Here is a 21,753-nt window from a genome sequence, read left to right as displayed (position 1 = left end):
CTGCAGGGACCTTGGGGGAGGGCAACTGGTGGGTGTGGGGACAGGATCGGGGCATGTGTGAAGAACATGACTGAACATCACAACACCTTGCCTGCAAACACATTGCTGTGTGTTAGAAGAAATACAGCCCTAACAGCAGTTGTGTTAGATCATGTGTGACAAGTGATCCTTCATGTCCATTCAACTGCTGTCTTACTGTGAATCTTGCAATATGCTCCAGCAGCTAAAGCTTCAGAAAGAAAGCCCCTGAACTCTGTAGGTTAGGGTCTGTCAGCTTCCTGTGCCACTCTGATGAATCTAGATCTGTGGGGGATTTGCCTGGGGCCAGACAGGCTGAAGACAAGAGAGCCTCTTCACGTGACACTGAACGTTAATAACCCGTTTGGATAGGATGCTCATTTAATGAGGTATCCATGTCCCCCAGACAGGACACAGAGAAGAGTAATGGGATTGGAAGTTAGCTGTGTAGGGTTGCGTGTTGTTCCACAGGGAATACTCAGTGACTCTTTAGCCCTGGAAAGATCAGGAGCTGTTTGCAGCCTGGGCTTTGCCTTTGACACACTAGAGGCCCCTGTATTACCCCTTGATGGTTCCCCTGTGGTACCATCATGACTCATTTCAACCTCAGGCCATCTTGGGGGGGGATGGAGTGAAGAGGATTCCATACCCTTGCTTAAAAGGCAAGTTTAATGAGATGAAATTCATGGACCTCAGCATGGTGAAACTTAGGCTAAATTTGGGGGAAAGAATGCCAGAAAATGAGCAGGAGGTGAGGAGACAAGAGGAAGCCTTGAGAGAAACCCAGGTGAAGTTTTCCCCTGTTTTCCGTTGACATATATGTGGATTCATAAGTAGAAACGTGGGGAAAAGTAAATGGATAAAATGATAGTCCTTCCCAGTGGAATCACAGGAAATCGTCTTACTGGGTTGTTAGATCTTCATTACTACTTGTTCCAAATTAGCACCCTTGGTTGTAAGGAGTTCACTCCTTACCACGCACCAGTGACTGTTGGGTATGCCTTGAGGGCTCAGTCCTGCCATGATTTCCCCTCACAATATGCAGAAAGGTTTTGGCTGGCCTGTTAAGTCCTGGGAATGATGTGCAGGTCTCTTTGTGACTGCTCTGCCAAGTCTTCCTGGTTTAGCCTTTCTTTCCTTGAGCCTCATTAAAATTTAGTACAACCATAGCATCTGCTGTGGGATGCCATCTCTCCCACGTCAGCATGGAGAGTTTCCGTGGAGTGACTGAATGTAGGTCAGGTTTGGAAGCTCCAAAACCCTTGGTATAGAAGTTCAAGCAAAGTGGGGGGTGTGTGGTATTCTTTGGCTTTGAACTCTGAACCATTCAGCCTCATTAAAATACATTCCCTTTTTAAGCGTCCGACTCTTGATTTCTGCTCAGGTCATGAGACTGAGTCCCAAGTTGGGCTCCACACTGGGCATGGAGTCTGCTTAAGAGTATCCCTTTCCTTATGCCCCTCCCCCCCTTTAAAAAAAGTTAAATTAAAAAATATCCTTCAAGCCAGGATCTCTGAGAATGGAGTCTGTGTGTGGGCCAGCTTTGCATTTGAAAATCTACCTGTTATGCTCCCGAGAAACTTCCAGAGCACTCAGAGGTCAGATTTAGTACCCCTGCTGGCTGTGGGTATTGTCCAAAGTCTCGGGAGTCCAATTTGTGTCCCCAGTCCCTTCCCCATGGGTGCCTTGGCTAGAGCAGACACGGGTTGTGAGATCTGCCTTTGTTGCCACTTCAGTAACCACTGCCCGGATGGGGAGATTTACTGCAGGGGCCTCCCTATTCCCAGTTGTAGACGGGTATAGAAAGCAGCGGTATTTCAGTGTGAATTCCTGAAAAGTGATTTAGAAGTTACTGCTTTTCTGTTCTATTCCCTCACACCATAGGGAAACTACATTCAGAAACTGAAGGTTTTTTAGAAGGGCAGTATAACTAGACTTGTGTGGCACAAGGGATAGGGAGTTCCATTGCTTTGCTCTGAGCTTGAATCAGTGATCAAAGCATTTTTCCTATCCCTTTCCAATCTGCACAGTGTTCTTTTTTGCAGAGAATGAGTATATTCTTAAATGACCTTTGCAAATGCCCACGAATAATAACTGTGGTTCTGATTGCAGAATTCTGATGAAGGGCTGATGAACTAGCAAGTTCCATAGCCCCATTTCATTGTGCTGTAGCTCATGGTGCTTTATCTGTAGGATGATGTGTTCAGCAAAAAGCAGATTTGTTTCTAAGCCTCTGATTTTTATGTAGCTTTTTTTTTTTTTTTAAATCTCTCTGGGTAGGTGGTTATGAATAGCGAAAATATGTGAATGTCCTTTGCACTTTGGATAAATGCCTTCTATTGTGTTTAATCTGTGTGTATGTGGAAGACAGGGGAAGTTTTACCATTTGGCTTCCTTTTAACCTCTTTCCCCCTTGGACTGAATGAATGGCCATAGTAATTCAGATTTGAGCTACCCAGATAACTGGAAAAAAGGTAATTCTTTTAAAGTAGGAAATTTAGTGTCTCTATTGTTACGTAACCAACCTATGGTCCTAGCTTACAAAGAGCTGTATGAAATTTACTGGTTTTTCACCTCAATAAAGAATGACAACAAAGATTTCACTCCCTTTTGCTTTCTACCCACACCCCCCCTCCTGCATGGTGGGTGAATATACTGAGAAAGGTAGACATGGTGCCTGGGAATTTGCCCATATTCAGAGCCAGGGGTGCTCCTGTGACCTACATCACCCTCCTTGACATCGTTTTCAAAGAACAGACTTTGTGTTGTTTAAACAAATTGATGGGGAAGCCTTTCCCAGCAGCAGCCCCGAGTGTGAGTGAATGGCCTTGCAAATGTTGGTCCTGGGAGGGAAGGTTCTCTTGGTTCTCTATGCCATTTCTAAACCTTGGAGATTGGACCATGGAGGGTTTGGGGTGCAGATTTGTTGTGGCAGCGACTGGTGTAAAAAGTGGGCTTCTCATGGTCACACAGGAGAAAGGGACATGGTCTCTTCTGATCCTGCCTTCCTTTGTGTATCTTCCTCTTAGGGAAACAGCTGTTCCCAGGTTAGTGCTGTGCACGGGGTAGGAATTAGGACCTGGCATGGCCAACTACAGGCAATAAGGAGCCGAGCGAATTGGGATGAAAGCCAGCAAGGGGAATGTGTCCAGGGCCTGGGGCTGGGCTGGCTCCCACCGTCGGCCTCATGAGAGAACTACAATCTGTCAGTGGCTGGCAGGCTTTGTGAGCCTTGCTGGAGTTTAGATCCAAGGAGACATGTTGGGTCTCAAATCAAGTCCTGGGGAGTGTTCTTGGTCTGAATGGAAGGCTCTTAAGAGAAATAGAGGCTATAGAAAGAGAGGTGAAGGTGACTCAAACTTTGAAGGCAACTTTAAGAGGGCATCCTTGTTGCCTTACTCCTACAGTGAGCAAGCAATTTATGTTTTTTGGCATTCCCATAGATGCGCTGTGGGAAAAAAGAGTGGGGGTTTTGTGTTGGGTCTTTTTTATATGTAATAGAAAACTAAAAGAGTAAAAAGATTACCGAATAGAGTAAAAGGCAGTTAATTATGATTAACGTGGTATAGCTGGCACAAGTGTTTGGAAGAGAAAGAAGATTGTGACTTGGACTGGTTAGGGCAGAATTTTAAACACAAGTCTTTGGGGGGAAGGCTGGTTCCACGTGCCAAACACTTTAAAAGCTGGCTCAGAGAGCTTTTGTACTTGTGGATTTAACGTTAGAGACATACTTTGGAGCAAGGCTCAGGTACATCTCCCATACAATGGAGATAACCTGTCATGACGGGTCAGGGTTGTAAAGTAAATATTTGGTTGTCTGTTGACATGGAAACGTGCAGTATGCTTAGTACAACATAACACAACTCTTTCCAGGCAGAAAAAAGGCTGATGTCTGTGATCACAATCTCTGAAACCTTTCTGATTTTTGTTTTTCCTAGCTATCTCTCTGGATCAATGAAAAGATGCTTACCGCCCAGGACATGTCTTATGACGAAGCCAGAAATCTGCACAGTAAATGGTTAAAACATCAAGCATTTATGGCAGAACTTGCATCCAACAAAGAATGGCTTGACAAAATTGAGAAGGTGAGAAATTAAAAATGTTTGATGAGGCTCCTGTTTCTGTGGTGTGACCACGGCATGAGAGTGACCCCGGTGGAGGTGAGCTTCTCGCTTTAGCACAGCTTCTTGGATTTTTGAGTCCTACTGATCCCATACAGAAGTTACACATCCTGGAGCAGGCCTTCTCCCACTTAACAATTCCTGAGTTTGACTCGGTAGAAGGGAGAAAAGCAGAAACCCAACCAGGTGTGGCACAGAACGCTTGATTTGTCTTTTAGTGAGTACTAGTTGTTGGGTTTCTGTTTTGTTTCTCACCTGCTGTGAGCCCCCTGGACAGAGTCCCCACTGTCTTAATCCTGTCACATGTCCTGGACTGTGAGAGACTGATGATTTGCACAGAATTTAGAAAGGTTACGTGTTTTTGTTTGTTTGTTTTTTAAGTTCTCCCAGTTTTTCTTGGGTGACCAGGCACTGTAATAACTTAAAACGTATTATTTTGGCACAGGGAGATGTATGCAGCATAACTGAACATGAAAGTGAAGTTCCCCACTTCCCTTTTATAATGTTTCGGACTCTTTTTTTTTTTTTTTTTAAGATTTTATTTATTTGACAGCACACAAGCAGGGGGAGTGGCAGAGGGAGAGGGAGAAGCAGGCTCCCCACTGAGCAGGGAGCCTGATTCAGGACTTGATCCCAGGATCCTGGGATCATGACCTGAGCTGCAGGCAGACGCTCAACTGACTGAGCCACCCAGGTGCCCCTTGTTTCAGACTCTTAATGGTTAAAGTAATGTGTTAGGGTCTTTGGGGGCTGAGTGGAGGGGAGGAAATCTGATGTCCTGAGCACTTCCCCACTGCCCCAGATGAAACTGTTTCATCATGCCACGGTCACTTCTTGCTGGACTCTTGAAAGCCACGTAGTGTACATAGACTAGGCCCTTGTCCATTTTAGGAAGCAGTAACCTTTTGTGGAAAGGCTCTGTATGTTGAGCGAATAGGTAGATCACAGATTAGGGTTGTTTTTCACAGTGACCTTTGCTCGCTAGCAAACTGTATTTATTTATGTTTTCCAGGAAGGAATGCAGCTCATTTCAGAAAAGCCCGAGACAGAAGCTGTGGTGAAGGAGAAACTCACTGGTTTACATAACATGTGGGAAGTCCTTGAATCCACCACCCAGACCAAGGCCCAGCGGCTCTTTGATGCAAACAAGGCTGAACTTTTCACCCAGAGCTGTGCAGATCTGGACAAATGGCTGCACGGCCTGGAAAGCCAGATTCAGTCTGACGACTACGGCAAAGACTTGACCAGCGTCAACATCCTGCTTAAAAAGCAACAGGCAAGTGGGCGAGGCCACCACATGCTTGGGCCTCTTTCTGTTTTGACATCGTCTTTAGAGTCTTAACTCGCCCACCATGTTCTCAACCACCTGTCTTCTGTGTGAAGGGGTTTTAACCCAGCAAAGTGTTCGTCCTGACAGCATCATGGGACATTGCTAGAATCAACTGGAAAGACACAATATTAGTAGAAGTATTGGGTGTCTGTGCACAGGAGTACTTTTTTTTATTGTCATCATCTTAGTTGACATACCACCATTTAACAGTTGAGTAAATATTCATTTCATTCATTTCTGTAGTTTACACAGGGGAAAGTAATCCTGTTCACATACTTTGCTGTATAACATCTAGTAGATACATGTTAGTTATCTGAGTGGCCGAGTCCCCAGCCCCACAGTTGTGCTTAGAACCAGTCACTGTGGAAATGTCTCTGTCGAGTGCTGAGGCCTGTTTCTTCAATGTGATACCCACCCTTCCTTTTGCTAAGTGATGTGGTTATTTGGCTATGTTACTATGCATTAAGGAGTTTTGTTAAGGGTGGTTTTTCACTCGTGGCTGTTTACTTCCCTACCTAAGAAAGGAGTCCATTTATTCCTAGATGCGACCCCCTGTCTCTCAGCCATCAGTATGTGATGTTTCCTTAGTGAGATTCCCGCCCCCCGCTTTCACTTTTGCTCATTCTCCTCCTGTAAGTAAGCAATTAGCATGTTTTCACCTCATAATCCGGTATTTAAAAAAAATAATCAGACTTCTAATTGAAGAAATTGAGAGAAGGTGGAAACATGCTATCCTTTTTGCCTAAAAGAACTGGAACCTTAAGATGTTACTGATGGATAATGTAGGTTTCCAACATCGTTATGGCTTCTGAACAAGCAGATGAAGACTTTCTTTTCCCCATAATTCTTGTTTCTCTTGTCATTTGCCTTCTAAGTTCCTGGATAAACTTGAATGTTGTTCCTGAGTTTAAAAATCCTGGAAAAGGGGGGTGCCTGGGTGGCTCAGTTGGTTAAGTGTCTGACTCTTGATCTCAGCTCAGGTCTTGATCTCAGGGTTGTGAGTTCAAGCCCCATGTTGGATACCACACTGGCATGGAACCTACTTAAAAAAAAAAAAAGTCCTGGAAAGGCATCAATTGGTCGTTTGATAGATGTTAAGAATCCTTTCTTAGACTCTCTATTATATAAATTTATACTAGATCTTCCATTTTGGCCAGTGCCCAAAACAAACATTTTATAGGACTGCGTGTCTCCCATGTCTCTGGTGTGACACACTTGATATTTTCTGCCCTCAGATGCTGGAGAACCAAATGGAGGTGCGGAAGAAGGAGATCGAGGAGCTCCAGAGCCAGGCCCAGGCCCTGAGTCAGGAGGGGAAGAGCACCGACGAGGTGGACAGCAAGCGCCTCACCGTGCAGACCAAGTTCATGGAACTGCTGGAGCCCTTGAACGAGAGAAAGCATAACCTGCTGGCCTCCAAAGAGATCCATCAGTTCAACAGGGATGTGGAGGACGAGATCGTAAGTAGACCGTCACCACACAGGGGGCCTTTCCATAAGCCTCCTCACCTGTCCTGCCTTAAGCCGTATTCTCACTTATTTGTTAGACTCACTTTGCGCTGCATCGGTGAGCTGGACTATCAAAGCCCATGCTTTTATGTATTTACACGAAATGCAACTCCACTGTTCTCCTTGATTTTCTAAAGATGTTCTAGAGTTTTAAATTTTATTTATTTATTTGAGAGAGAGAATGAGAGACAGCATGAGAGGGAAGACGGTCAGAGGGAGAAGAAGACCCCCAGCTGAGCAGGGAGCCCGATGTGGGACTCGATCCCGGGACTCCAGGATCATGACCTGAGCCGAAGGCAGTCGCTTAGCCAACTGAGCCACCCAGGCACCCCAAAAGATGTTCTAGGGTTTTAATGCCCCTAGAATAGTAGTTTTAAAAATTAAGGGTGAGGACTCACAGTGAGTCCAGCAGTGAGGATGAAGTAGGGTCTGAAAGACGAGCCCTTGCCTTGTCCTGGGGGAGAGGGTCCATCCAGCTCCTCGGGCAGCCCTTCCCCGTGGGATCGCACACACCTTCTCTCTCAGGCTGGCCTCCCTGCTAATCGTCTGTTTTGCGCTTGTTTGCATCAAATATTTGTTCTTTTTGAGCGGTCCTGACCACCTAAATTTACAATTCTTTCCAGTTGTGGGTTGGAGAGAGGATGCCTTTGGCAACTTCCACGGATCATGGCCACAACCTCCAGACTGTGCAGCTGTTGATAAAGAAAAATCAGGTAAGCGTTCCTCCTTGGGCTAGCTCAGTCTGATGAATAATTGCTCCAGATTACAGGGCAGAGACTGGGAGAGAGCACTGTTTCCCCACTCCCACAGACCCTCCAGAAAGAGATCCAGGGACACCAGCCTCGCATTGATGACATCTTCGAGAGGAGCCAAAACATTGTCAGCGACAGCAGCAGCCTCAGCGCTGAGGCCATCCGGCGGAGGCTCGCTGACCTCAAGGAGCTGTGGGGCCTCCTCATCGAGGAGACTGAGAAGCGCCACAGGCGGCTTGAGGAGGCGCACCGGGCCCAGCAGTACTACTTCGACGCGGCCGAGGCGGAGGCGTGGATGAGCGAGCAGGAGCTGTACATGATGTCTGAGGAGAAGGCCAAGGTGAGAGAGGTTTCCAGCCCTGCCCCAGAGAGCCTCAGACTCCCACCTCGAGCTTGTTTTCTGTGGGTGGCTGTGTCTTGGTGAAACATTTCATCGTTGCTTTCAAGTGTCATGGGGGACACTGTCGTGCATTAGGTGACTGGAATCTGTGGCTGTTTACCCTTGACACAGAATCTTCCTCCGAGTCCTGGTATGTCATTAAGACTAGGTTTATCCTTTTTTTTTTTAAATATTTGCCAGAGTCCTTTTTGCTCTTTAATTAATAGAGTTACCTAAACTTTACAAGATGCTTTTGAGACCATTTAAAAGTTTTTAGGGTTGCAGCATGCTGTTATCTACTTATGTGTTAGACTGTGAGGAGCCTCATTCGGCCAGGGCACACTTGGTTTCCTGGGCTTTTGCCTGTACGTCAGAGGAGTCTCACTCATTCCGTACGATCCTTGTGTTCGTCTTTCACGGGGCCTCCCATGGTCCAGACCGTGTTGACCCTCCTGAAAGGCTTCGGTGTTGCATTGCCCATATCGCACTTGTGGTTTTATTCTTTCTGATGATTCTTCCTTCCGCCCATCATGCAGTCAGCTGGTCCTGCTTGAAGGTGGTGTTGGGTCAGAGGGGACGACTGTGGTTGTGACCCTCCCCCTCATTGCAGGATGAGCAGAGTGCTGTCTCCATGTTAAAGAAGCACCAGATTCTGGAACAAGCCGTGGAGGACTATGCAGAGACCGTGCATCAGCTCTCTAAGACCAGCCGGGCCCTGGTGGCTGACAGCCATCCTGAAAGGTGAGTACTATTTCGTCAGGATTAGAATGGCCGCTCAGTTCCTCCCAGTGGGAGGGTCTGTTACTCTGACCCATGCAAACGGGAATGGCAGCACCCATCTTGAGTAACTGGTGATGTAGATCTTTGGGAAGCGTCTGTAAAATAGACCCAGTAGGCTTGTGCTGAACAGAAAGGGTGAACTGTTATATTAGGAGATTGTTCTTGTGGGGTAAATATCTCCTATGAGCCCAAGGCCTTCTTGAAAAATGATTGGTGTCATGAGTCACAAGTACAGATTGACTTGCACGGATATGGGTTATCAGAACCTACCCTTGGGTTGAAAGTCACCCAGTTTAGTTAAGTGAGGATTAGTTTTAGGAGGAGTGGTAGACAAGAATGCACAGCCCTGTAAAATAATAGGAGCAAGATGATACCACTTCCTCACAGATCAAGTCCTTCGAGCACCTTGGGAATAAAGAAGAAGAGGGGTATGTGTGTTACTCCCCCACTTTATAACACGCTCACATATTAACTTTAATGGCAGTTATTTTAGGTTTGCTATGTAACTGCCTTTTATAACTCTGGAAAAGAATCGGCTTTGTGCATCAACCAAGGCAAGGTGAAGATGCAATCAGTGGCTGTGTTGGTGTGGGCGTCCTTCATGTGTTCGTGATAGGATTCCCAGGAAAGTGCCTTCCTAGTCTCTAGGGTCAAGCATCAAGAAGTCCTTGTCTCTTTGGTTTCCTGTTACAAGATTGTCCTTATGAGGAGAAGTTGGGAGGAGGGGAGGCAGCACTCCCAGGACCCACTTGACAGGAATGGTGGGGAAGAGCCTGCACCCCAGAGAAGGTAGAGATGTGTGCCAGTCAGGGATAGCATTTGTCCCTTTGGCCACATGGTTCTTGAGAATGGAAGGTGGCACCTGGGTTTTGCATTAACTTTTAACGTCAAAGGAAATCCTGACTTCCAGAGTCAGCAATGCAGAGAATTAGGGTTTCTCCTCCCTCCCCTTCATCATCACCGTCATGATGGCCTTCAGCCTTAATGATTGTGTTTTGTTTGCATGTTGGCTCTAAAATTACTCAAGGTCAAATTCCAGGGTTTTGTATTTTAGGCTAAATAGGAGAGCCAGAAGTTTCCTTCGAGAAATTTTATGTAACATGCTCTCTTAGTGTTTCCCCCTCATTTGTTTTCTCCCTGAAGAAAATGTGACATTTAAGGTCCTTTTCCTGCCGCCCCTCCCCACCCCCACCCCCTCTTCCAGTGAGCGCATCAGCATGCGGCAGTCCAAAGTGGATAAGCTGTACGCTGGCCTGAAAGACCTCGCCGAAGAGCGGAGGGGCAAGCTGGATGAGAGGCACAGGCTCTTCCAGCTCAACCGGGAGGTGGATGACCTGGAGCAGTGGATTGCCGAGAGGGAGGTGGTCGCAGGGTCGCACGAGTTGGGGCAGGACTACGAGCACGTCACGGCAAGTACCGCGGGCAGAGCCGGGGCAGCCGTGCAGTGTGCACTATGCCTGGAGGGCCGCTTGACTCCTTATCTGTGAGCACATCACACGCCCCAGACTCTCATCAGAGGTCATGGGGTTTGGTTTCAGCTCAGCTTGTTTATCACCAGGCAACTTTGACTTAGCTTGTTTAACCTTTCTGTGCCCTGTTCCCCAGTAGGAAAAGGAGATGGAGCCAGGGCCTTGCTCTGTGATAGTGAGCAAGGAGGAGGCCTGATTGAGTTTTTAGAGCTAAGACCTGTTAAGTCACGCACACTACTTGTTACTTTCCGAGGGACGTTCATGTGATCAAGAAATAAAATGTTCACAGTAGTCTCACTGATTTTTTTTTTTTACACTTATCCCCATTTCAGATGTTACAAGAACGATTCCGGGAATTTGCCCGAGACACCGGGAACATTGGGCAGGAGCGCGTGGACACCGTCAATCACATGGCCGATGAACTCATCAACTCTGGACATTCGGATGCCGCCACCATCGCTGAGTGGAAGGACGGGCTCAACGAAGCCTGGGCTGACCTCCTGGAGCTCATTGACACGAGAACACAGATTCTTGCCGCCTCCTATGAACTGCACAAGTTTTACCACGACGCCAAGGAGATCTTTGGGCGTATCCAGGACAAACACAAGAAACTCCCCGAGGAGCTTGGGAGAGATCAGAACACAGTGGAGACCTTACAGAGAATGCACACCACATTCGAGCATGACATTCAGGCTCTGGGCACTCAGGTGGGTCAGGGAGCTGCCCAGGGTGGTGGGGAGCATCTTTGTGCATCTCTGAGCGTCTCTCTCCATTCCTTGGCTCCTCAAAACATGCCTCCAAGAATTGCCCAGATTCAACACACACACACACACACACATTGTTAAAATGCTCCGTTTGGGAGAACTCAGTCCATAAAGTTCACAGTGTGCTGCGTGCGCAGACATCATTAAGTGACTCTCCCCACAATTAAAACAAACCAGATGCACTTGCAAACGTTTGCAAGTCATAGACCTTCTCAACAAGAATTTGTATTATACTAGCTGTTCACCCAGAATCGTTTCCACAATAATACCTTATTATTTTCCATCCACCAGGATCTGAGTTTTATGTCCGTGAAGAGGGAAAACAAGAGTCTAATGTTTTATTTTTTTTTATTTTTTTTTATTTTTTATTTTTTTTTTTAAAGATTTTATTTATTTATTTGACAGAGAGAGACAGCGAGAGAGGGAACACAAGCAGGGGGAGTGGGAGAGGGAGAAGCAGGCTTCCTGCGGATCATGACCTGAGCCGAAGGCAGACGCTTAACGACTGAGCCACCCAGGCGCCCCTAAGAGTCTAATGTTTTAATATGCCTGGTCTCCCCACTCCCCCAGTCTGAAATGGCTGACACAAAGACTTTCTTTAAAAGATGCTTGACAGAGTGATAACAGCATAGCAGTGAGAACCTGGAGTATAATCACTCTTTAGTTCACTCCCCAGTCTCTGCACAGTTTCTTGTTTAGTCTTACGACTTTTAGAGGAAAAATCAGTTGGATCTTTTTCTCCTAAACTTGATGGTCCTAGAAGAGGAACCAGTTTTATTAAAGATACCAGCCCTGGGTATATTAGGAGGTTTGTTCTTGTCTGTTCGGAGCGTGTTGGTAATCTAGGGCAGGGATCAGCATAGAAGCGCAGATGGTAAGTATTTTCAGCCTTGTGGGACACGTGGTCCCTGTTGCAAATCCTCAGCTCTGTCTTTATAGCATAGGTGGCCCCAGACAATACGAAAGGAAGGAGCATGGCTGTGGCACAGTAAATCTAGAATTATAGAAACACGCGGCCCAGCTTGGACTGTGGGCTGACCCCGATCCAGTGCCATCAGCCTTACCAGTCTTCGGTATACTTTGGAGTTTGTTCTCTGGAGGGACCACCTTTCCCATTGCCTTCTCCCCTGCCCTTAATTGGCCCCTTCTAGAAACTGCTAGATCACAGCTGGGGCTCCGTGCAGATTAAGTGGCTTCAGCTTTTCCACCAAGGAGGTGGAAGATACTGAGGGAATATTTAAGAACAGGTATGTGGAGTGGCTTAGGGTCTGCATGAAGCAGAATTTAGTAGGGGGGTCCACCGTGTATCCTAAGGATTTCCAGTCTTTCCTTCAGAGCTGGTGGCCTCCCCAGCTCTGACAACTTGCCATTCAGAAGCTTGTCAGCTTCGTGTTCAGGGGCTTTCATCGCACATAAGGTCCTCGGGCACCACGTGAATGCCTGAGGCTCCTAACAGTGCAGTCTCACCTGTGCCTGGAGCAAGGCCCCTGGAGAGGGGCAGACCCCAGTTTGAATTGGGGCCTGTTGCTCTGTATCACTGCAAGTTTAATTTGTGCTCCCGTGAGAGCTCTATAAGTAACTGTTGTTACATAAAAAAGAGCTTGGGGGAACTTGTGGGATGCCTCAAGGACAGAGCGAGAACAGACCTTCCCGGTGGTAGGTCTTTCCCTGCACCTGTAAAATCACTTTGTTTTAGAACTTCAGGAAACTCCAGAAATGATGGAGTTGCTCTCATTTTCTTCATTAAACCCCTTCACCTGGTGAGACTCAGATTGCTGAGGGCACCCATCTCCTCTCGAGGGAGGGAAAGAGTCCACTCCCTCGAGTCTTGAGAGTCTCTGCCTCACCGTGTCTGCTGGACGAGGCCATTTACAGCTCTAGAAGTATGCGTGCCCCTCCTGCAAATCAGCCCAGGTTTCTTGTAACAGAATTAGAATAGAGGGAGGCCCTTGGGGCAGGCTCCCAGAAGCCGGTGGTGCGTCCTTGCCCGCCATTTAACTCTTTAGCCAGCCCACTCTGCACTCTGCACGGGAGCCATAGTAGTGGTCCTCACTGACTGCTCAGAGCAGTAGTTCATTTGTGTGGGGAATTTTCACTTTTGCTATCCCTCCTCTACCTTGTTTTTGTTTGTTTGCTTGGGGCTTTTTTGTTTGTTTTTGGGTTTTTTTTGAGAACGAATTAGAAACAACCAGAGGCACAGGAAAAGGTTTTTTGTTATTGTTTTCGTTTTGTTTGTTTGGGTTTTTTTTTTTTTAATTGTTGAGAAAGATTTGGTTAGTCCTATAGGAAATTAGTTTTTCAAATAATTTCCTAGGAACTTGCTCGTTGTACTTTGAGTTATACCTGAGCCACAGTCATGGAAGATTTCCAGAAGCAGGGATATGGAAATCAGATCATCATGAAAAATAAACCGCATTGATTCTTCTTTGCATCTGTTGCAGAAATTTGTTTGCCTTACATGCCACCACCTGCAGTCCTTCTTTGTGGTCAGGGTCAGTGTCCAGCTCCTTGAAAGCACCAGTGTTGTCCATCCTTCCCCCCCTTCTCCCCGCGTACACCCCCTGCTGGTATCCAACAGCAAACTCCCCTCATAGGCTTCTCCAGGCTCCTGTAGTCTGGGATGACACTTGTCTGTGGACTGTGGTCACACAGCCTCAGGAAATGAAGGCTGAGTGTATATTCTCCTATATGTGTTTTTAATTAGATGTCAACAGTATGGCACTACTAATATGTAACAGAAATCTAAAAATATAAAATAGCCACGGTTACGACTTTCTCTTCTATAGGCCTATCTCCCTTCCACTTCTCCCCCCAAAAAAGGCGAAAGCCGATCATTGTTTTTCCCGCTTTATTGCTCAGGAAGTGGATATTAGGTACACTCCATCCTCCTAGAACCCTTTGCATGAGTATAAAGAGCCCTTCCTTGTTCTTTTACATGCCTGCAGAAGAGCCTCTTGTATGGATGTGCCATCATGAGTGCAACCAGATTCTCACTGATGGACCTTTATTTTCACTCTTCTGCTTTTACAGATGTTGCTACAATAAATAATGTCTTTCATTTCCTAAATGTGCATAATTACATGTAGGATAAATTCCCTCAAGTGGGGTCATAAAATCAGAAGGTGCGTTTGTAACTTTGATGCATACTGCTCGTGGCTTCTACAGGGGCCGTAGCCCCTTGTCCTGTCAACAGTCAGATCACTCACTGGCAGATACACCATCAGACTCGAATTTTTGCCAGCTAATAGATGACAAATTATAGTATCTCCGTGGAGCATCTTTTCCTAAGACCCGCTTGCATTTCCTGTTCTGCAGAGTTTTTATTGAAATTTGGCGAGTGAGAAGTCCACCTTCTTGGATGTCACTCAGTTTTTTGGGCTACATGAGATGATATATTTTTGTTTTTCAAGTTGAACTGGCCCATGTGAGAGCTCTTACAGCAACATCACATAACAATGGAAAACTTGTTTTCAAACTGAGTTCTTCATGGCAGTTCCGTGTTGTTCATGATTTAAAAAAACAACAACAACAAACCCTTTTGTACCCTGCAAGAGCCGGTTGCGTGTTGATTTTTTTTTTTTTTTTTTTGCACGTGTTGATTTTTCTAATATGTCTGCATATGTACCCTGTGCTTTCTGTACCATCTTTATATCCCAGGCCGCCTCCAGGACACCTGACCAAGGTCTCCTGCCTGCATTCCTGTAGCATTTCATTTGTCTTCTCATTTGCACTGAACTCCATAATGCAGTTCGGTACATTTATACTAAACTTGGATTTTTCCAGTGTGGATCTCCCCGATAGAATTGTGAGCTCACTGGGGTGTAGGGGCCCCATGTAGGCCTGGTGCTCTCATTAGTGCAGAACAGCATATGGTGTGCATGGAGGGAGCGGTGAGGTGGTGGAGAGAAGGCCCCCACCCATCTGAGCTGACTCGTCTCCCTGGTGGCTTTGCAGGTGAGGCAGCTCCAGGAGGATGCGGCCCGTCTCCAGGCAGCCTATGCAGGTGACAAGGCTGATGACATCCAGAAGCGGGAGAACGAGGTCCTGGAAGCCTGGAAGGCCCTGCTGGATGCCTGTGAGGGCCGCAGGGTGCGGCTGGTGGACACGGGGGACAAGTTCCGCTTCTTCAGCATGGTGCGCGACCTCATGCTGTGGATGGAGGATGTCATCCGGCAGATCGAAGCCCAGGAGAAGCCCAGGTAACCCTGCTGGCGTCCTGGGTGGGAGGAAATCCAGCCTGCTGACCCCGGGCGATTGTAGAGGGATCTTCTAGAGAGAACCAGGGGCCTCTCCCGAGAGCTTCAAGGCCAGAGACGGGGTGATGAGGAGTTTTGGAGCAGCTTCTCTTGCTTCTGTTGTCTACAGCACACAGTTACCAGGGAACCAGGCACAGTGTTGTCAAACCCTCTCTCCTACCCCTCCACCCCCATGCTCCACACTCACTCCTGCCCTCCTGCCCTTTCTCTGGGCCTCATGCTTCAAGCAGCTACATACCCTGGGCATGACTAGCTCTCCCTCATCATTGGAATTGAGTTCTTTTTCTGTGTCTGAGATTAAAAACCACTCTGTCCTTTTTCTCATGCATTACCGAAAGTGTCTCTTACCCTCACCATCTGCTTAAATGGTGTCTTGAGACGATTATTTAATATTTGTTCCATATCTTCTCTCTGGCCGTGTTTGCTGCAAGGCAGTGAAGAGCAGCTAAGACATGAACGGGCAGGCCACATACACAACCTCCAGTTTCAGCCCTGCCAGCTCCAGTGCCCGCTGTAATTGAGAAAAAGTTTTTTATTACTGTATATATAAAAAGCAGTTGTATTTCCCAGATCAGGACTTTAGGTTGTGATTCATGAGAAGTTCTCACAGCTCTATAGTCGTTGATTTCCAAGCTGGTGGTGGCTCTGTGTGCCTCTTCGTGCCTGAATAAGAGGGGATATCAGCTGCTCTTTGGAATACACATGTCCTGAACCTTTGGCACTAACTCATGGGGGTATAAAAGTTTGAACAGAAATCCAGTGGTTTTTCTGGCACTTGCCTGGCAACCATTTGGAGTTACTCAAATGTGTGCATGCGTGTGTGCGCATGCACACACACACGAATGAGAGAAGCCTTATTCCAAATGTTAGGTTGCATTGCTGGTCCTCAATCAGACCTGAAAGACATATTGTGCTGTTGTGCTGTTCCTGCAAATTAATTACGTGTTTTGAAACCTACATGTTTATTTGGAAAGCTTGATCTCCTAAAGGAGGTATTATTTGTCTAATTTTAGGGATGTATCATCTGTTGAACTATTAATGAATAATCATCAAGGAATCAAAGCTGAAATTGATGCTCGTAATGACAGTTTCACAACCTGCATTGAACTTGGGAAATCCCTGCTGGCGAGAAAGCACTATGCATCTGAGGAGGTAGGACAGCTCTTTGCTTTACGGCCCCGGGGTGAATGCAGTTGGTCTTAGGATGTAAGATGACTTTATTTTGTCAGTACGTATGCATGTGCATATGCAGACACATACACAGAGAAATATATATGTATTCATACACAGGTAATGCTTACACGTATTTTGAAATTCTTTGCTCCTCTCCCGTGTGTGTGGAATAGTTACGCAAGAACACTCTAGGCACAGAAGAGCATTTCTGCAGGCCTCAGATTGAAGTTCTATCCTTTGTCACCTCCTCCGGTACTCACCCTGGGTGGCATCCCTTTTCTGTCTAATTCGAGTGAGGATGGTGGTAATAAAGAGAGAAATGATGAGTCAGCATGTGGCCCCCTTGAAGGGGTAGGGTCTTCTCTCATAGAGGTCAGGGCTTTGACCCTCTCACTGTCCATCTCTTCCTGAGTGTGTTCGCCATATGGAGCCCCAGAATCGGGAGGTGGCTCAGGGCATGGTTGTCCGCCTCAGGACAGCAGCTGTGGGTGGAGCCCAGCCTTTCCTCTCAGCCCCTTCTGGAAGGCACTTTGCCATGTTTTTCTCTCTAGTACATAAATAGACTGAGTAGTCCTTAGGTACTCTCCCTGGTTTAGTAGGGATCTCTACAGAAAATGTATTTTTCTTATGTGAAGTGACCCGTCAAGGGGAAGGCTAGGAGGATGTGGTACAATTTGTTAAGATGTCCCTGTTGTCCTCCTTTTCTCACAGATCAAGGAAAAGTTACTGCAGTTGACAGAAAAGAGAAAAGAAATGATTGACAAGTGGGAAGACCGTTGGGAATGGTTAAGACTGAGTAAGGACCTACTTAAATCTTTCCTTTCTTTTTGGGTGTCTATTGACCACGTGCAAGTTTAGTTTCCTGCTATGATTTGCTGTGATGTTATCACGTAATGATTTTTGGAGTTCTTAACGCTTCTTTCTTAATGCCCTAGTTCACCATTTCATGCTAAATATTTTTAAGTAGTTACCTGTGGCATATACATTATTTTTCATCCCATGATTGATCTCAGTGTTGTAAGTGGGATTTGGGTGTTCTTCAGGAACAGCATGGAATAACAATTTGGTGTCCCTCTGGGAGAGTCCAGCTTGAAGTCCCTTCCTCCTCTAGTTATCTTTAAGAGGAATTATTATTACAGTCAAGAAGGTAGAAAGTTGGCCTGATTAGGTCTTCTATCTAGTGCTCTTAATAGAAGGTTGGTAACTTTATAAAAGCTACCAACTACAAAGGTTTTGCAATGAGCTGGGCATTATTCTAAGTGTTTATATATTTTTCTATATTTACGCCCCAAGGGGACCCTCTGAGGTAGATTTTAATTTTAGTCTGATTTTATGAAGGAATATGTGAGCTACCACAGAGTTTATAACATGGGAATAGCATTTAATAATAGGTATAAACACTGAAGGTAGCCCAACTCCAGCATGATTTACCATGCTTCACCATTCTGTGCATGGGGCTCTGGGCTCTATGAGTGTAATAGAACCTCATTCTCAGACCCCAGGGGTGCTCACTGGAAACAGAATCCAGGGGGCCTTGTCTAAAAGGTTTGTAAAACGCCTAATGCAGGCACCTCACCCTTTTGGGCTAGAACCCTCTTGAAAAAGGGATCCCGCTCTCAACCATTATTTGGATGAGGATTTGGTGTACAAATTGTGAGGATTTCCAGGGCATGTTCACTTCAGCAAAGCCTGTGTTACTCTGTACTGTGAACGAGACACCAGGTTGTACGCTGGGCGCGCATGATGAGGGGGTGAGTCCCTCATGCAGCCATGGGATCTTCTCCTTGTAGCCTTGTTGAGGAGAGGCTGTTGGCAGCTGCTGAGGACGCTGATGCTGCCCGCAGTCCTTTCCTCACCTGTATGGCCCCAAGCATCACCGCTTGAGATGGAGTGAAAATTAATGCTGGCCACGGTGCAAAGCCAAGTTCTAACCTGCCCCTCCCTTCACTGCAGTGGATGTCCTGCTGTCTTTCCTCCCTCTCAGCTCCCCCAAATTAAAACCGACAGCTACCACCCCAGGAAGGGTGGTTGATGAATGAGTGCCTGCGTAGTCTGGTTGTATGTAGATTGAATTCCTTCAGGGCCCTGAGGCTTATCTCACTGAAGTAGGGCGGAGTGAGTAGAGCATACCTCCTAGGCCTGCACTGTCCACTGTGGTAGCGTGGTAGCCCCTCTCCACCTGTGGCTCTTGAGAACGTGCAGTGTGGCTGGTCCAAACTGAGGTGTGCTATACGTATAAAATGTATATCATTTCAGAGACAGAAGGAAAAGGAGTTCCGTCTCAATTTTTTTATATTGCTTACATGCTGAAATCATAGTTTGATCTATTGGGTTATCTAAAATACACTTGTTAATTTCACCTGTTTGTTTTAAAGTTTCACCGATTTATTTTCTGTGTGGCTACTAGAAAAGTTAAAGTGGGATAAGTAGCCCACGTCACACTTAGGCTGTACCGCGCTGATCGAGGCTGGAGACTGGCAGCGTGGGCAGCTGCCACCAGGGCAGCATCGTCCCCCGACTGCCCGGGGCGCACCCCCCCCGCTGGCCCGCACTCACTCTTGGTACCCTGTGCAGTTTTGGAGGTCCACCAGTTCTCACGGGACGCCAGTGTGGCCGAGGCCTGGCTGCTCGGACAGGAGCCCTACCTATCCAGCCGAGAAATAGGCCAGAGTGTGGACGAGGTGGAGAAGCTCATCAAGCGCCACGAGGCTTTTGAGAAGTCTGCAGCCACCTGGGACGAGAGGTTCTCTGCCCTGGAGAGGCTGACGACGGTGAGTGGCCGCTGGGTGCTGGGGGTGCTTGGCCTTTTGGTTCTCCTGGGCAGCTTCTTCCTGTTTGCCTCCTAGACCAGAGAGTCATGTCATTGCTCTGTTGTTAGAAGCAGTGAGGACCTTCCTGAAACTGGCTGTTCTCTTGGTACAGAACCCGGTGAGACTGTCCAGGGCTGCCACTCCCTCAGTTACTTCCTGCGTACCTAGCTGTGTAGTCACTTCCCTGCCTGGGAACTGATTGATTGGGGTTTGCTTTTCTCTTTTGATCTGCTTTTCCTCTTATATCTCATAGAAGCTTTGGTTTGTAGGGGAGCTTCGCCTTACAGTTTAATTCAGATTTTCAGAATCAGAATTTCTATCGAGTAGTAGCTGGATCCTAGACCACTGAGAATTCTCTCATTCCTGATCATTTCTTCTGCCACGATTAAATTAAAGCTTTAGAATAAGGCTTGCTCACTGGTGTTTCCCCTCCAATGACACTTGCACTTCTGATAGAAAGCTGATTCTTTATGGTCTACAAAAATGGAGTTCTTTCCAGTTTCTGCAGTGCTGAGGATTTAAAACATATCTGCATACGTTTTAGTGCATACATACTGCTTGTGAAATGGCTTAGTTTCAGTTAGACTGCTCTGTGGCTTTTCTTTTATATTACTTGGGTTTGGGCTGAACACAGATGCCTACCGCAGCACAAGAAGCCTCCTTGAGAATTACTGTAACTCTGTCTCAGTGGTGTTTGTCTGAGCTCTGATGGGAAGTCCATTGTGGACCCTCATGCTCAGGTACTTTCTTCCCAAGCAGAGTTGAGAGCTGCATAGTTCATTTAGAAATGAAACTCGGGGCCCCAGGGGGCACCCAAACCCATTGAGTAGACCTGCGTCGTCACTCAGGTCTGTTTCCCGTCGTTCTGGGTTATAGCTGCAGTTCCTGTGATCCCAGTGCCGTCTTGCTGGGTGTCAGCCCTTCTGGTTGTCCAGCGCGATCCAGGGTAGAAAACTGAGGCAGGAGGGCTTTCTGGGTTCCTGAAGAACCCTTTCCTTAAAAGAGGCAGAGTTTGGGGCTCTGCTGAACATTGCTGTGTTTGCCCTCAGTTGGAGTTACTGGAAGTGCGCAGACAGCAAGAGGAAGAGGAGAGGAAGAGGCGGCCGCCCTCTCCCGAGCCGAGCACGAAGGCTTCTGAGGAGACTGAGTCCCAGCAGCAGTGGTGAGTCGTGGGCAGCCTGCACTGCTCGCGTTTTAGCTTCCCTGACAAGTGAGGTTCGGGGGTCATCTTTGCTAAGGTTGTGCTACACTAGGCCTCACCACATGCCCTTCTGTTAATTCTGTGGAGGATGTCAAATCTGTGTAGTCACCCCGGGTGACATCGGAGAACACAGGCTTGTCCGGAGTGACATTGCTGTGTAGGCGGCAGAAGTGGGGTGTAGACAGCATCCACTCCACTGCCTGCACGCGCGTGTACACGCACACACTCGGAATTCCCATGTGACTAGTGGAGGGAGTGAACCACCCAGATTTCAGGCCACTGATTATGTGGTGATGCTTTTTGAAAGTTCTTCACATAAAGAACAGAAATTATTGTCTATTTCTGAAAAACTAATGACTATGCTGTGGTAAGAGCCCCGAGCCAACCCTGAATGCTGCCTGTACTGGGGGGAGAGGGCATGCCTGTGCTCTTGCTCTCTACCTAGACTTGGTTTGGAACACCTGGGAAGTTCCTAAAAAGAAATTGCATTACGTAAAAGGGGGTTGCATATGTTTTTCTGAGAGAAAGTCCGTAGTAAAATTGAGTGATGTTGTTCTCCCTCATCGTCTCTCTTTTTCTCTTTTTCCTCCCTTTCCTTACTTTCCCCTTCCCTCCTCTGCCCTCCTTCCCTGCTTTACCTAACAGGGATACTTCAAAAGGAGAGCAAGTTTCCCAGAACGGTTTGCCGGCTGAACAGGGATCTCCACGGGTTAGTTACCGCTCTCAAACCTACCAAAACTACAAAAACTTTAATAGCAGACGGACAGCCAGTGACCAGCCATGGTCTGGACTGTGAAGTTCACTACCATTTGTCAAGAACCACTCTTTCCAAATCCTGTTGGTTTGACCTTTTGGCTTCCACTTCACCCACAGTGTTAAAATTTTTCCTTAATTCGTAGGCTTCCTTGGTTTCATATTTGTTTGCATTTAATTCATGTTTATTTGAGTCTATTAACTGATGGATACTCAGTTGCCTTAAAGCAACATACTTATTTTTTGTTTATTTATTGTGAGCTTTTTACTTTATTAAGATTTTACAGCGAAAGCCTTACATGAGTAATTGAAATTAAATGAGATTACAGCAAAATGAAGAAGAAAACTAGAATCCGACAGGTATGACACATCTAGTTATACTAACAGGGTGCAATACTGCGCTACACATACCCCCCTTTACAGATGTCATTAACCTGCC

The 21,753-nt window shown here is 46.7% G+C and overlaps 1 protein-coding gene across 2 annotated transcripts in view; it reads left to right on the top strand.

Annotated features, from left to right (window-relative positions):
- SPTBN1 (spectrin beta, non-erythrocytic 1) overlaps positions 1–21,753 on the top strand; it is a 192,772-nt gene that overhangs the window by 157,114 nt on the left and 13,905 nt on the right. For both annotated transcript variants that reach the window (XM_032410973.1, XM_032410974.1), the window contains exons 19-32: positions 3,957–4,103; positions 5,152–5,415; positions 6,705–6,929; positions 7,601–7,690; positions 7,788–8,069; positions 8,719–8,849; positions 10,093–10,297; positions 10,690–11,064; positions 15,076–15,320; positions 16,391–16,529; positions 17,262–17,346; positions 19,125–19,321; positions 20,410–20,522; positions 21,207–21,270. In XM_032410973.1, the coding sequence (XP_032266864.1) occupies positions 3,957–4,103; positions 5,152–5,415; positions 6,705–6,929; positions 7,601–7,690; positions 7,788–8,069; positions 8,719–8,849; positions 10,093–10,297; positions 10,690–11,064; positions 15,076–15,320; positions 16,391–16,529; positions 17,262–17,346; positions 19,125–19,321; positions 20,410–20,522; positions 21,207–21,270 (2,562 nt within the window). The remainder of the gene's footprint in view (positions 1–3,956; positions 4,104–5,151; positions 5,416–6,704; positions 6,930–7,600; positions 7,691–7,787; positions 8,070–8,718; positions 8,850–10,092; positions 10,298–10,689; positions 11,065–15,075; positions 15,321–16,390; positions 16,530–17,261; positions 17,347–19,124; positions 19,322–20,409; positions 20,523–21,206; positions 21,271–21,753) is intronic.

The sequence above is a fragment of the Phoca vitulina genome, unplaced genomic scaffold, assembly GCF_004348235.1.
Source record: "Phoca vitulina isolate PV1807 unplaced genomic scaffold, GSC_HSeal_1.0 scaffold12, whole genome shotgun sequence".
NCBI lineage: Eukaryota > Metazoa > Chordata > Mammalia > Carnivora > Phocidae > Phoca > Phoca vitulina.
Note: the sequence above shows the minus strand (reverse complement) of the source record. Positions and strands in the feature narration are given on the sequence as shown.